The following is a 17,343-nucleotide window of genomic DNA, read 5'->3' as shown; positions in this document are numbered from 1 at the left end:
TAAGAATGTAAAGGAAAACAAATACAGGAAAAATAGCTTCCTATTTTTATTGTTCCTTATCATATCCTTTCCAGACAAACAACTGGTTGTTTATGATTTACCATCTGGATTTTTTCCCCCTTCCTATCAACTTTATATATTTGATGCAATTTAATCAAATGTTATTTTTTGCTGTATTAAAACTCAATAATGCCTTATATAAGGTTGATATAATCAAAATTATTTTTGGTGTGTGTTCTTTAAGATTATCAATAGGTAACATAAATTGGAATTTATATAGTAGTTTACTTTAGATAATTTTTTGAAAATATAAATTTAGTAAGAAGTCAACATCTCAAGGCCGCAGAAAGATAAATATATTAAGCACATGTAATAAGTGTCTACTGCTTATTATTTTTGTATGGTTATATAAATCATAATGGAAATTTGATCATTTACACTATCTAATTAAAGTATAGAAATGAAATATTTTTCATAAAGATAGTTACACAATGTGCAAAAATTATTGGACTTTAAAAATGGTACAATACAATGAATGTATATATAATTGAAACAATTGTATTAATAATAATCTAAATGGAAAGATAATTTTGATACGAAATCTATTGTTTGATTGTGATACATATAAGAGATATGATTTTACAAAAGCATTGTCATATATCTAAGGAATTACGGGTATCTGTTTAGTTTTATGTCACCAGGGTTTTGTCTCCAAGCAACCAAAATATATCATCCGTATAAGATGATCTTAGCTTAATTTGAAAATCTCCCAGCAAATCTAGTGGTTATAAAATTAAGCAAATAATAAATCATAGAATGAATAGTAGAAGTGATAGCAAGTAATGGATTATAGATATAATTATTGACTGTCTAGAAAAAAAATTATGAAAAATAAAACTGCTATACACATTTCTATTTTTACATAAATTTGTAATGTTACTTCTAATTCTCCGATATAATATTTTTATTTTACTGTTGTTCAATACATTTTTTTTTTCATTTTATGAAACAGAATTCATGTTTTAGTTTAGATTCAAAAACAGAAACATAAATGCAGTATATAAAACTTTATTAATATTCTAAAATATTTTGTTAACAATATTATCCTTAACAGAATTTATACATACATTAAATAAAGCATATTAACTCAAAATGGCGTATAAATTGCTGAGTTGAAAGTAAGAGAATGTTGAAAACATAACACATTTAAAGAACAAATAAACAACAACAAAAAATTCAATCACTTTTGCTAAATATCAACAATGGCAATATAATGAAGTATGTTTATATTGTACTGTAGGCTTAAAAGGCATAAGAAGTCAAATGTATTTGCATAGATGCTATAATCTAACTATTTGTCCTTCCATAAGTGCTAAATAATGGATACTGAAGATAAAGCACTTAAGTTTGCATTACACTCAAACGTTACAACAAATCAGAATGATTTTAATAAGTTACAACATTTTTAGTGTGACAAATCATTTACACATACATTTCAGTATCATCACACTAGTAGGATTTCTGAAATAGTTTGTGCTAAAGAATAAATTTATATATTTTTCAGAAACTGTGGATTAAGTTAGCTTCTTAAGGCACATGGTTAAGTGCAAAAAGAGCAGGAATTTATGAAAGTAAAAACCTAAACTGCTAATGTTATTAGCAGAATAGTTTTAAAAGTAATAATAAATAGATCCTTATAATTCATATGTATTGAGAAATAATTTAGTAAAAAAGTAATACTATGGAAATGTAAAATAACTCTACATTTTGCTCATTCTAAATGCTTAACAAAGCTACTCTAGAAGAAAGCTGGATTTTAATAAAATGACACATAAAATGTCGCAACAATTACCGATGGCTGACCATTCAGACATTTTATTTCCCCCAGGATGCATTGTCTAATGACTACCTACAGAATGCTACAAAATTAATTTTCTGTTAGCCTAAGTGGGATGAAGCTCATTTAGAGCTTTATATTTAAGAGACATTCCATGTATCAGGAATGCTTTCATAAAAACAAGAATTCTAATTTGTAACAAACCTAAAGAGCTAATATACAACACATATTTGACTTTTAACAATTGAATTCTTATAATCAAACACCTTATTACACATACACATATGCATATGCATAAGACACCATTTAATGTAATCACAGTTTTTGCTAGTAATTGCTTAATTCCTTCAAAATCATTCTATTAGATATTCTTTATGTAAAATATATCACTTTCTCTTAATAACAATAATAATTATTATTATTATTATCACCAGCCTTTCTTACTTTCTGCAGATTTATTTGTTCGGAATGAAATAAAAAAATTAAACCCCAAACATTTTCTGCACACTTGCTTACTTTTTGACATTTAACAATTCACACTATACATGTTTCTCAATCAAATCATCAGCTAATTATATTTTTTTAAGGAAAGCATAAGAACACAGAATAGATTATTTAAAACCAATTAACTTATATGAATATTATAATGGAACAGTTTCCAAGTTCAGAATGTAATAATTAGTATAAATATGTTCTATTAAAATTCATTGATTAAAGTTTTTTTTAAAAAATTAGTAATACACAAGAAGCATTAGAATATTTTCATAATATTTATTAATCTTTTGATACAAAAGAAAAAAAAAGAAATTAATATTGCTTTTATTACTTTGGTTTATTATGCTATGGTATTCCAATAACTGATAAATATTCTAAGCTTATATATGAAAATTTCACTTCATGGAAATTTTACAGCTAAAAAAAATTCATATTTTCACCTACGATGAATGCCATTGGGATATAGTCATAGATATGATTGTATAGTATTTTTCACATTTTTTTGTTAACTTAAAGGCATAGATAATAGTTGGCAAATATACAATTACAAATTAAATACCTATCCAGAAAGACAAACAACAGAAATCCTAAATACTTTACTTTGTTGTACAATTGTTTCTTAAGAAAGAAGAACCTGAGCAGAGAACTTTGAAATTAACCTGCAAACGTAGGTCAACTTGTAGACAGAGTTACACTCGGAAGTTACTGATGTAAATCTAAATTCAAAATGGAGAGTAAAATTTAAATCTTTTGATTATAGATAGATATAGAGGTGTCTAACATCATCTTAAAGTAAAAATTTTAATCAAACAAATAAACAAGGAAAGTTTCCCCTCTTATTAAGCGATAGGAAAATAAAGCCCACAATCTCCTCTAATTACCAATGTGCTATCTGTCAGTAATATTTGATCTGTCCCTTCACACACGAAGTGACTGATAAAGGCAGAGGAGAAGAATTAATTATTTTGTGGTACATCTCTTTTAACAGCCTGCAAACATACGAACAAACAAAAGCCAGCTAATACAGTATATATAAAATAAGTTTATGTTAGAACTAAAAATGTAAACATTTTTTATTTAAATGAAATGTAATATTATAAATAAAAAGAACAGTTTCAAACATTGTATCTTCTGGAATCATAAATATTTTCATAAAAAAGAATATATTTAAAAAAATAATCTTTTTTTTGGTTCAAGCATAATTTTACTAAAATAAGAGTAGAAAATAATTAAATACATAAATTTTAAAGGAATGACTAAAGATTAAAACAAGGACATAATGCTTTAAAATAGAGAATTAATGAAACGATTTAATTCAGATTAGTTTTTATTCAAAAATTAAATTTGATGAAAAGAGGTGGAAAAATATCTATGAAAATCTATTTTTCCTCTCTAAACAAGCTAAAACCTAATATAAATACTGAATACTAGAGTAATATTTCATAGAAAAGTACATGAATACAAAAACACAACACATGAAAAACAATCTGGAATTTGTCAATCAGCTTGATTTTCTTATTTCACATTGATGAAAGGATATTGAGGACACAAAAATTATTATTTTTTAATTCTGAAATTCGTATGAAAACTGTTCAGTTGTGTTTTAATAAACCTAATGAATAGGATTATAATCAACAAGTGTAGGAATTTTAGTGTTTAAGTATGGTATAATAAAATTTAAACTTTTAGATAACAATACAAAGTTTCAAGCTTTTAAAGGAAATCAAGAAATAAAAAAATAAATTTGCTATCATAAAAAATTGGCAAAATAATATAAAATTAATTTAAATAAATACACATAAAATGATAGAATAATTAAATATACTCTTATGTTTCCAAGTATCAATTATATTTTTCTATTATAAAGTTACCCAGTGAAAAATGTTAAATGCTTTCAAAGTAATAACCTATATTCATATGAAACAACTGTGATGCTCTTCATAGTATAGAATAAAGAAACACTAACGCAGGATTTCATACAAAGGTATAATTAATTCTTTAGCTTACAAAATATTCCATGTGATTGTACTGTCATATTTATTGCATACTTTAAAAGCTCCATGTATATCTTTATCAGTACTTGATATTACACTCGATGATATTTCCTTAAAAATTCATACACAGAATAGCATTTAAAATCACTCATTCTATCCACTTACACAAATGACCAAAATTATTTTTAAATCAAATTTGCTTAATTTGTTCTTTCACATTTTATTCAATATGCTATGATTCTCAACACTTAAATGTTAAATAAAAGTTTATAACCATAAATCATATATAATTAGATTGAGCACAGTGACTAGTAACTCTCACCTTTTTTACATAAACTTTGAGTGGTCCCATAAATAATTATAATGATTTGATAACTAATTACAACTCTCTCTCTGCATTCATACCAAATCCTGATTTTCTTTTATAAATATTTACAATTTCATTAACAGAATAAATAAACAAAAACCAAGTGAACAAAGCTATAAACATACATACAATTCAATAAGTAGTTTCAGAATAAATAAGTAATTCACATAAGTAGAAATAACTGTTTCATATCACAAAAAAGGAAAAGTCATGAACTAACAGTTCAGAATAAAATATCACATAAGAAAAATGAAAATATATAACAAGAAACTTTACTAATATCTATTTATTTTCCTGTATAAAACTAAATCTATCCAAGAAATGGCAATATGACTAGCTAATGGCTATCTGTGTTTTTAAAAACGTTAAATGTATGAGCAATATATGTATTTACTATTTCTTTCTAAAAAATTGGAAGGAAAACTGTATTCCATTTTTCAAAGTATACCTTAATTATCACTTGACAAAAATCATTCACATGCAACTATTTTATGAGACTAGATCAATTTCTTGATAATACCATTTAGATTCAATTAATGAAGAGAGCTAATTGGGAATTTCTAAACCCAAAGTACAGAGAATTTATTAAAAAGGACACAAAAATAATTAGTAATATACAATTTCAAATCTCTAATTATGAGAATAATTAGCAAGGCATAAAATACAATAAATTCAACACAAATTATTTTTATGCAACATATTGTGCAATGGAGCTATAGGATTATAAAATAATTTACTATAATCTGAAAGAAATGGCCATGATTGTTCAGAAATACAATGAGATAAATAATGTGATGAGAGCATTAAATGCAATTAAGGGTGCTTTTACATTTGTGCTTTGAAAACTGAACATAAATTTATAAATGAGATAATTAATAAATAAACCTTTGAAATCAAAATTATGTTGAACTTACAAGTTACTGGTAATTAAAATAATTTCTTCCACATAAAGGTTTATTAATTTTTTTGAAAAAATAATTTACTTAGCTTCATTTTCAACCTAAAACTGACTTTAAGTAGATATTTTTATTTTTAAAAAGAAAAACAATATATTACACACAGAACCTTGAATAAAATAAATTTCTGAGCATCAGTTTAAAATATGTAAAATTTTAGGGGTTTGAAGGCATTCATTAACCAACTAACAAAATCGTTGATAAATATTAATGAATGCAATTAAAATAGTATAACATGGTTAGAATTTATTTCTAACCTAATATAACAATTCAACAATCACATGCACCCAAATTTTGACTTCTTAGGAGCCAATATTTATGTACAATGCACATCATATCTGGTATAACAAATCTACTGCCATGATTTAAGGAGAAAAATATACATGGCATTCTTTTCAACTACAACAATAAGGACATGTGTTTAAAATTTTTAACTATTATCTATAAGCACTCAAGTCAGCAAAAAATTTTTCTCCCATTGGTCATAAAAACGATTTCATGCAAACGCATAAAACTTAAGCCAGAAAAGTAGGATTTAAGAAAAAGATTTTTGCTTGTGCGAATCAAAAATATTTTAAATTTTATATGATTGTGCCATATAATAACTTTTTTCCAGCAAAGAAAAAGCAAGCTAATTATATACTTATTAAGAAAATGGAAAACATTTTTTCCCTTTTTTGAAATTCACGAATGAATAAATTCATTTAACGTTAAAAAAACTTCTTTTAATCATCTCAGCTTTAAGTTCTTCACTTCTCAGCTTTACTGACAGGTATGATATTTATAATATTCATTATGTTATGTCATTTACAGTTATATAAAACATATTATGAATAAACTATTTACACCTCACATAATATTACATCATAAGTTTATGAAACAGAATAATTACTAGTACAGTACAAAATAATATCTAAAACACAAATTTGTGCTTAGTGTATATGGAAGGATTTGATTTACATTGTGGGCCAGTGATAGTTGAATTTCTCATAAAATATTATGAAGTAGACTATAAGTAAATACTCTTGTGCAATTATTTAAATGCAGAGTTTAAAATTAACAAATTCACACTTTCCAGTAACATTAAATGTGTAAAAAAAAAAAAAAAACTTACTACATTTAATTAAACATAATTTTTATAATAAATGTAAAACCACTTTGTAGTTCCTTAAAATGTTTTTGAAATGCCACAAAGATTAGAATTCATGCAATAATTGGCAAACTTTTAAATGATTCATTAAATCAGTTTCATTACAATACATTTAAATGCTCACTAATTCTTTAAATCATCAGCATCAAAAAAAAAAAAAAAAATCATATATATGTTGATGAAATATTAATTTACATGAAGATGTTTGTATTTACTTTTTTTTGGAACAAAAATGTTTGTTCACGAAACAATGAATATTCTAAAATCTGTTATATTAATAAAGTAATGAATCATGATTAAAAAAAACAAAAAAACAAGATAATGAGTGATAAAATTTATAGATGAGAAGAAATAAGTATTCCTTTAGATACATGGTACAAGAACTTAGGCCACCTATTATATTGAAAAAATTTAAGGAATTACAAAGTTTTTTTTTTTTTTTTTTGCTACTAGTCTAGTATCTCCCCCTTTTTGGTAAATAGATTTAACCATTTCAGAAAGAATGCAGAGGAAATAATTAAAAATAAAAGTTAACTCTTGAAATTCCAGAAACAGCAGGCACACTTTCATATTTAATAGTTTAACTACAAATCTGTTGTTTGCATAGTTATAATACTAAATACTTTTCAATATTAGATACATGTATTGATAATATAAGCAGAAATAAATAGAAAAAGAACAAAAATTCTAGAGGAGACAAAAGTGTAAAAGTTTTAATTTGAAACCCTGCAATAAGGCATGCTTTATTTAGGACACTGGTTTTTAGCAACCCACAGGAAGTCCTTCTGCACTGCCCAATGCATATGAAGGCCTCCCAATACTACAAGAACATGCATAATATTATGACTGTTAAATGCATAGTCAAACTTTCCAGGCAACCATCTCTCTGGTATTTGTGATGCACTTATTACAGCACCAACCAGTGACCAGAAGTCTTGCATGAAAACATGATATAAGGCCTAGTGGAATAAAAAGAAAAGTTATTAATAGTTAATTTTAATTGTAAATCCAGTTCTAAACAAAGTAATCATAGATGCAATAAATACGCCATGAATTACAGTTTCCTTTTATATATATATATATATATAATTATATATATAATTATATATATATATATATATATATATATATATATATATATATAATTAAACAAGATTTTATTAAAAATTAATAAATAGTCAAGTTAGTCATAATTCTTAATTCAAGAATATGATATGGTCTTGTTATCAAGTTTGCAATCATTTAACATTTATTACATGGCTGCCATTTTGAGTAGTGATTAAAAAAAAAAAAAAAAAAATGCTGAAGGTGCATTAATTTTCAGCTTGTAGGATTGAATAAAAAATTTTGTGAAATGTCACATTTGGTAAGTTTTTACTAGAAATAATGTATATTGTAACATAGTACATTTCTATTAGATATTGATATGGTATGTAATTAACAAAGGACTAGTTAAATCTCTTAATATATCACTTAATTATTTTTTAGTTTTGACATTATAAGAAATTTTTACATCTGAAAAAGAATTATAATTAAAAAAAATTAATGTTTGATTAGTAAAGCCATGCTTTAAAAACTTACACTTACTTTTCACCATGCTTAAATAAAAGCAAAGTTTTGAGATAATTCTGCAGAAAAATAGTAATATTTAATTATAAAGCTTAGTAAAGTTTTCAGATTTCAAATAACCTATTTCAATCATATATGAAGGCATGAAAGGAAATTTATGTCATATTATCAACATTTCTTGTTAGTACAAACAAAATAATTCTAGAAAGCAAGTGTATGTTAGTACAAAGAATATTCTTGTAGTCAAAGTCACACAAACAGATAAAGGAAGAACCAAAGAAATAAGGTATGAAATTTAGCCATTCACCTACACACAGTGCAAAAGATTGATAGTTCCTGTACAGAAATTAGAAAATAATACTGAAGTCCAGAATGAAATGCTCCACAGACACAGCTACAAAACAACAGAATAAAATTTAGCTTTTGTACCTTCATTTTCTGTGCTGCAACACAACTATCTGATTTAAGCAATTCACTGTTCTCAGCTGTTTAAATGAAGAAATTGATATATTTCTTGTAAATCAAAGAATCAAGTCTAAAATGATAAAAACAAACTAAATAAAAAAATTTTAAAAAAAACAGCTAACCAATTTTAATAAATTATAAAAAAAACAAAAATATTTTTAGATAACATTTTGTGCTTGTATATCAAAGATATATTTCCAACAAGTCCTATTAAATATATTTATCTAATGTTAAAAAATTAATAACTGCAACCATAAACTATATACACATTTTGAATAACTCTTACAAAAACAATTAATATTATACCTCAAAGTTTAATAGCTTAAAATTAACACAAATGTTTAATAAAAAAATCTTTATCAGTTTTCAGAAGTATTATTCATTACTATCCCTGTAGTAAAGATATTAACATCAGATGGAAATTGAAAATATCTCTAGACATATTAACTGATATTTAAACAGCTTTCAATTATTATCATATAGTTGATCTCAAGCAATGAACATTATGTTTCAAATGTTCCCACAAATTCATAGGGGAAAGATCAGATCAGTAAACAGCGAGAAACCAACACTATCTCTTTCTTTGTATCATCTCATAAGAACGAGGAGGCGATTCTAGTAGATATACACCCTTCTGAAAAAATTTCAGCTTTATTGTAGTGTAATTGCAAATATGATAATTAACTGAAATATTTTAATTAATGAAAAAATTATTGTATAAATGTAAAAAACAATAATTTTAAAATACAGTGATTTAATTAATTTAAGTTAGAAATTTCAACATATGTTTTTAATTGTTACTTCATAGCTATTCGAAGTGCATATATATATTTTTGGCACATCATTGATAAAAAGAAAATGTAGTGCATTCATTATTTTAAACAAATGATTTTAAAAGAAAGAAAACGAGATTTGGTCATATAGAGCTAAATAACAAGGAAGGGCTGGGATAAAGGTATATAAGGGAATATTACAGGAAATGCATCAAGGAGGAACAGAATTCTTGACTCATGATTCTCACAAATCACAGGTTGCTAGAGGTATCAATGTTTTACCTTTGGACAGATAATATATTGCAGAAAACTCCATTTCCAATTTAGAGATACCAGATGAATATTAATGTGTTTTGGAGCATCTGAAATAACTTTTGCAACTTTCATTCTTTACCAAGTTTGAACAGTATTTTCCTATATAAACTTTACTGAAATATTTTTTAGTTTTTAGCATATTAAATTATCCTTCAATATGCAATAGTGGGAAAAATTTTTAGTTCTAGATGGTCAAATCTTTCAGTGAGATATCAATCTAGTATAAGGAGAACTTTTTTTTACAAATTAAACTTTTTATAATGCTACTAATATCTGATAAATTACAGAAAAATCAAGCATAATCAAAGAGTACAAATTTGTTTCAAATGACAAAAAAAAAAAAAAAAAAAAAAAAAAAAGAAGGATAAATGAAAAATTGTTATATCTTAACCTAAAAATAATAACTGAATTCTGCAATTTTACAGTAATCAAACAATTACCATTTTTCACAATTGGGCAAATTATCGAAATGCATAAAGTGTCACAATCTTTAGTTATGAAATATATTATTATAGAATAAGCCCAGTGACTATACGCATATTTTAATAAATAAACAATTCAGAAAACTGATACTTGGAGCCAAAAGCTTACTCTAGTGGTAATAGCTGTCAGATTTACAGGAATTTTAATGCTTGTTTCATTTTTGGAATATATATATATATATATATATATATATATATATATATATATATATAGCAAAAAAATTTATATGTGGATCATAATGTGATTATGATACAAATGCTAAACTATATATATATAAATTTATTCCTTGTTTTTCAATAGAGTTGGTTATAAACACAAAAAGTAATATTTAAGATCTATGACCAATCTCATATCTTAAAATAAAGATATAATATATTATATTTTTATTTTAATAAGTATTATAAAGTAATTTAATCTTCATATAAAAATATATATCACATTAAAAAATGATATTCATAGAATACAAACTGCATCAAAAATTTACAGGTTTATATATTCAGCAGAAAAACTATTTAGAATTCGTATTACCTCAGGGTGTCCACCTCCATATGGTGTATAACGTAAACACAGGATAAGGAGACGCATGATGAACATGGCAGCAAAACTGATTCTGCGCTGCCAAGGTCCCGTAGCATATACTGCAGCATGTAATGCTTTTATTGCAAATGAAATGTAAATAAGTAACAACAGATATCTTATTGGCCATGGTAGGCACATGGTACCAACAAATATTGAAGAAAAACCTCCTATAATAATAATAAAAAGGAAATAAATTTTCATAAATAAAAACTTTTATATAAAAGTTTTATAGCTAGTATTTTAATTAACATTAACAAAGTATCAGAAGAATTTAAAAACAAGTTATTTATGTGGAATTTATTTTATCACAAGAAATTAATAAAACATTTATCATATAAACTAAAAATATCATATTACAAATACAGTGAAGTTCCAGTACTTTAGTATTTGGAATTTTATTGTTAAAGATTAGAAGTAATAAAATTACAAAATAAATAACGATAATAATTTAAGAAATCATAATTCAAAATAAATTTTATGTTATGCTATTAGCAAAAATTTATATTTGAATAATTAAAAACTTCTCTCATTATTAGCTTTCCCATGAATATTAAATAATAATAACTGTTAACTTTCCAATAATGTGAGTATATAATAAAAGATGGTTTGCCTGTGATTAAAAGTTTTAAAAAGATTTTATTCATTATTTTTTAAATATTGTGCAATATAAACAGACAACAATGCTTATCTTCAAAGTTTCTTCTTTAATAATTTGATTCAATCTTAATTACAACAAAAATGAATGTGGTAGAACATATACCAAACCAAGATCAAAATAAATTACAACTGTATATACAAGCAGATATAATATTATGTGAATTTATATACAATAGTAATTATAGAGAAAGGTGATCTAAATAGAACAGATATGAGAGATCCTCAGAAATGTAATTAATATGTAATTTACATGCAATCAATATGATTAATTTTGTATATTCCTATAATATTTGAAAATATGTAATATTTGGATCAAATGTTATAATTATTATTCATTCTCAATTTTATCTTAGCATTTTTTCAAAATATAGGCAAGCTACAATTTACATTTTTACCATTTTAAGGAATTTAAGACCTCATGTAATCTTAATTAATAAACCTAATGTTATTCATTAAAATACTTTGTTTGGGATCTTTACATATTATATTGATAAGTTAAGTTTAAGCCCAAATGTAATTTTAAATAAACATAAAACAAGAATATCAATGAGTGAAATTTAGTTTAAAATCAATGAAATTGCACAACATTAAATATTAGTATTAGAATTCAAATTTTCATTTATTTATAGTACAGCATTCGCAGACAATTTCACATTACAACCCAAAATATTGCAAGCTAAAAAGGCAATAAAATCAAAAGCATTAAAAAAGGAAGAAAGAAATGACTTCTTACCACAACTTTGAGTAACCCAAACACCTGCAACATCCCATTGTAGTAAACGCTCATAAGTTTTTACTCCTGAATGATGATTCATAAACAAGTGATAAATAGAGCTTCCGAGCCAAGGACATACAGTTGCTGCTGCATGAAAATAAGGTAAAATTGGCAGTGGCATTTCATTCCATGGCAGCAGTTTAGGTAGGCTCCAAAGGGCATACAGAAGTGGTAACCCTAAACAAAAGGAAATGACAACCAAATGTAGTAAGAAAAAATCATTTAATGAAGCAGTTATGAATCACACAGAAAATAGTAAAGGAAGGGAAAAAAATGCAAAATATTTTTACGATGTAAAATTTCTATTGTTTTGTTTTAGTCAAAAACGAAACAGAGAAGAGCGACAGCAAATTGAATTAGTTAGGATTTGATAAATCCAGATAGTTTTTATTGATTTCTTAAAAAAAAAATCAACTTGATATATACATGCAATAGATTCACTATAAAAATGATAATATTATTTGAAAAAAATAATGTAATATTACTTACTTGAATAACTACTTACAAAAGATATTCTTGAATAAGACATGCACATAGTGTTAAATTTTAAGTAAAAAAAAACAACAAATAATCATGATTATATGTTACTGCCTATTACAGGCTCACAAAACATCAGCAGCTAGCCCTGCCTCTCTCCTCAGGTCAAATGGATAGCCTCTAAGCAAATCCATAAAAGTGATATTAATTAAAAAAAATTAATTCAAGTATGAACTAACTGCATTTATTAAAAGATTTTAACACAAATATGAAATGCCCTCAGTAGCATTGAGCCATTTTACGAAATGTACCATTATTTTTAATATTAAATATCTTTTAATTTAATTTTTGCATCATCAAAATATATTAGAGTCAATATTTTTAGATGCAAATTTAATTATTTTCGCAACCATTTTGGAAACATTGAATGCTGTTTCAAAATTGTAGAAATCTTTTAAAATTTCAAAACAGGGAATACCTTTATTTGAAATATAATAGAAATGAAATTGTTAGTTCAGCACTTTGAAGAGGCATATGAACCTCATTGGAAACAAGCTAACTAAAACAGAAAAAGTAATGAGAACAATAAAGTTCAAAACATGTAATTTTAAAGAAGACATTACAAAAAATTATATATATAAATATATATACACACCATTTCATATACACAGAGAAAAAGAAAGAAAAAAGATTAAACTTACTTATTAAAAGCCATAACAGATGTTCTCTTTGAAATTAAATACAAAAAGTTATTAAATATGTAGTAAATATTTTTAAAATGTAATACAGTGATCATGAATACAACCACAGAAAGAATTAATTTTTTTTACGCAAATGACAGTTCTGAAATAGCTCATGAGAAATGAAAGTTATGAGTGATATTGAAAGTATGTGATAGATTTTACGATAAATTATGCATGTCTTTGACATAGTTAATATAATTTATACATATTAGCTTTGTCAAAGATTATCATATTTTTTTTAAATGAGGAAAAATAAAAAACAAAACAAACAAAAAAAAATTAAAATCAAATTTAAACTATCTGAGAAGTTAGTTTTTATAGAAATATTTTTTTGTTATTATACTTTATATGTACTTAAAAAATTTTAATACAAAATTATAAATAAAGTAGATGGTGGCTTTAGATTTTCATTTATTGTATAGATTTAATTTTAAAAATAAATATAATTATTAATAATTCTATATTAATAATTATAACTATATCTATATATTCTAAAAGATTTCTGTTGTGAATATTCAAAATTACTACATATCAAATCTAAAATTCATTCAAAAAGACATCTAAGAAATACAATTTTAACTACTTTGTGTCTAATTCTTAATATTTCAATGATAATTTTTAATGAAATAATAACTTTTAAATAAAATTAGGAAAATTAACATATATTTATTATTATAATTTTATATTATATTATAAAATTAATTATATATACAACTAATAAAATAAACACACACACATATATATATGTAATGATACCTCTTAATCTAATTTAAATACTATTTAATTAATTCTTATCTTAATTTAGCCCACATTAACAACATTCTAAAATGTTCTCTTATTTCCTTATCCAATTCTCACTTTTTTTATTTAATTAATTCTACACTCGTGCAAAAAAACTGACGTCTTCAGCATTTTCCTGAGTGACGGGATAAAAACCCCCAATGCTTCCAACATTCTTTTAACTATACCTAAGATTACCCTTTCCTAAGTCTACATGTGTCAACGAAATCCTTATTAAAACCTCATACTAAAATCACTGAACTGGAAAATATGCATACATATATGAATACATATGTCTGCGTGTGTGTAATTAGACTTTGTCCATTTTTCAAACCCGGTTTTAAAAAACCAATTTTTTAAAGTAATTCTGACACATTTGAAAACCGGTTTTTAAATTAAGAAAGCCAGTTTTCCTGAATTCCTAGATATTCCTCTTCTTCAAAAAATAAAAATAAATAAAATAAAAAAAAATTATTGACCGATACAGATTTGTCTAGCAACTGAAGGCTTAGGCGACAAGATACCAATTTATTAACAAGAAAAGGTATATATCTGAACTTCTGTCAAATGAACTAAAAAATGTAAACATTGAAATAAGTTTTAAATTATTATATGCTTTAGAAGAACGAATTGAAGAAAAAAGTAGAATTAGCAACTCTTTTGCTGTATTTGCACATTTCTAGTTCAGCGAAAAAATCTAGTGTACTTTCTTTAGCTTCAAAAACTGAAATCATTGAATTATCAGGAAAGATACTGTGTAGAATATTTCCAAATTTTTATGTGGAAACAAATTTCGATGAAGAGCAAATCGAAGAAACTACTCATCAGAGTAATGCTTTTTTTAAAAGAAGCCATGGAAAAATCAATTCAAAAGTTTCTTGAAGACCTTGAAAAAAAAACTAAAAAATGAAAGAGTATTTTCAATTTCATTCAATATTGTGTCCAAAATAAGAACAAGACTTACCACTGTTCAGTAGATACTTTATGTTTATCAAAATCCTACTTTTGTAGGAGAAATTAAAATTAGTGAAAATAATATAAATATTATTTGAAATTTTTGTTTGAGCTTTAGTTATTTTTTGTAAGTAATATGTGTATGTAATTCTTAATTTTTTTTTTATATTTTGACATTGATTTTGTTATTTTATATAAATTAAATATTTTTCCCTATTCTGTTTTTTTTAAAAATAAATTTGAAAACTGGTTTTTTGGAAATATTGAATTTGAAAACCGGGTTTTCAAAAAGTCGGTTATTGTATAAACCTTAAGTGTAATAATGTTAATTTCATTTAAATCCTAATTAATTATTAAGTTATATTACTTTATTTTAAAATTCCTCATTTCCTGATCCAAAGCCTACTTTCTTATTTCATTATTTCTAACATCCATTAAAAAAAATTTTTCAGCTTTTTTTAATAATTCTAAGGCTGGAAATGAAGGGATAAAATTACCTAATTCCAACAGCATTTTTTAAAGATACCCAAGATTTCCTTTCGTGAATCAATGAATATCAAAGAAATCCCTATAAATTTTTTTTAGTAAAAGCACTAAGGGAATATTTTGTATCTCAATGTGGCCAGATATATTTTTTCATCTCCAAGTGCACAAACCCACCCTGGCCTCAAATGGAAAAATAAATTGAAGTAATTCCAAATTTGTCTTCTTATTGGCCCCTCATCTGCAAAACTATGCCAGATATATATATGTATATACATATAATCAAAAAAATCTATTTTAAAAGAAATCTGAAATTTTAATACAGACAATTTTGATTCTGAATATTTCAAGGACAATTTTTAAGAAAATAATACTAATGAATGCATTTTTTGCATGAAATTAGAAAAATTAATACATACTTAATACTAATTATCATCATGATTTTATACTCTATTAATTATTAAATTAATTACATAAACGACTAATAACTGAACACGTAAATTATAGTGAATTTCTAAAATTTAATACATAAATTTATAATAAACAGGTAATTTTAACAATTTTTACTGGAATAAAAGTGCAATAACTAAAATTATTTAATACTTATAATGGACAAGGAAAGAACACTGGCGAAAACAATGAGGATGCATTAAATTTACATTTCATTTTTTGTTCATGGCATAACAGGAAGTGAAAGCTCTTAGTCGCATTTTTAGGAAATCAATGCACTGTTTCTAATGAAATGTTTCGCATTTCCGGTATAAAATATAAAAGAAAAAACTTCTTTTTAATTGTACAGGATTGTTGATTTGATAACAAATCAATCAAATAAATACTAACTACATTTCAGTAAAAAATCAATTGTTTAATATTGCGCAATATACTCAAATGCAATTCAAATGGAATCTTTAGCATTAAAAAAATATTTGTTACTTCCACTTACCATGTGTTAGAATATTGAGAGTTTCATTATGTAAATAAGTAAGGCTCATAATACATTCCCAAGAATTCATTTGTGGTCGATAACCGGTATACACGAAAGGATTAAATTGTAAATGTTTCGGCATCACGGTAAACTTTAATAATTTCGAAGGCATTTGATTTTTAATCGGTTCAGCACCAAATTTGTGTTTATCACCCGTTTCATTTTCTTTATTAATTATGGCTTCTTCGCCGTTAGTGTGCCACGAATTTATAATAGAATTCATTTTCATAAATATTTACAATAAGTTATTTGAAAAGTGTAATAATACATGGACATTTAATTTCACTCATACAGAACAATTTTCCAAAGAAGCCGATAAATTGATTAATAAACAAGGGCAGAAAAAGATACAGTTAGAATTCAAACTCATTTCATTTATGACATTTATTATTATAAATTTTAAATTTTTTGCCCGAGTTCTATTTGAATAACAAAATTTTTCATATTATAAAATTTTTGCAAGAGAAATTTATTTTATAAGATCAAAGAATTGTAATTTTCAATTT

At 24.7% G+C, this 17,343-nt stretch overlaps 1 protein-coding gene across 3 annotated transcripts; it reads right to left on the bottom strand.

Moving 5' to 3' along the window:
- Positions 1-1,112: 1,112 nt before the first annotated feature.
- Positions 1,113-17,156, bottom strand: LOC129988382 (progestin and adipoQ receptor family member 4-like). 3 transcript variants are annotated; one of them, XM_056096602.1, is made up of 5 exons: positions 16,796-17,156; positions 12,374-12,592; positions 10,933-11,150; positions 8,798-8,853; positions 7,632-7,758 (listed from the first exon to the last, which is right to left on the bottom strand). In XM_056096602.1, the coding sequence occupies exons 1-4, from the start codon at positions 17,064-17,066 to the stop codon at positions 8,800-8,802; spliced, it is 762 nt and encodes a 253-aa protein (XP_055952577.1). In that variant the 5' UTR covers positions 17,067-17,156; the 3' UTR covers positions 7,632-7,758; positions 8,798-8,799. The 3 variants fall into 3 exon arrangements, with proteins under 3 accessions (XP_055952575.1, XP_055952577.1, XP_055952576.1); XM_056096600.1 differs by lacking the exon at positions 8,798-8,853 and having other exon boundaries at positions 1,113-7,758; XM_056096601.1 differs by lacking the exons at positions 7,632-7,758; positions 8,798-8,853 and adding an exon at positions 8,550-8,762.
- Positions 17,157-17,343: the final 187 nt, after the last annotated feature.

Source organism: Argiope bruennichi, chromosome 10 (genome assembly GCF_947563725.1).
Source record: "Argiope bruennichi chromosome 10, qqArgBrue1.1, whole genome shotgun sequence".
NCBI classification, from domain to species: Eukaryota; Metazoa; Arthropoda; class Arachnida; order Araneae; family Araneidae; genus Argiope; species Argiope bruennichi.
The sequence above is the reverse complement of the archived record's forward strand: the minus strand, read 5'-3'. Positions and strand labels throughout refer to the sequence as shown.

What these genes read in the sequence shown, in the direction of transcription:
- LOC129988382 (XM_056096600.1), bottom strand. Translation starts at nt 17,066, where the DNA reads ATGAAAATGAATTCTATTATAAATTCGTGGCACACTAACGGCGAAGAA. An exon ending in TCTCAATATTCTAACACATG is followed by an intron (nt 12,593 to 16,795) that starts GTAAGTGGAAGT and finishes CCTTTTGTTTAG; the next exon opens with GGTTACCACTTCTGTATGCC. An exon ending in TTGGGTTACTCAAAGTTGTG is followed by an intron (nt 11,151 to 12,373) that starts GTAAGAAGTCAT and finishes TTATTATTATAG; the next exon opens with GAGGTTTTTCTTCAATATTT.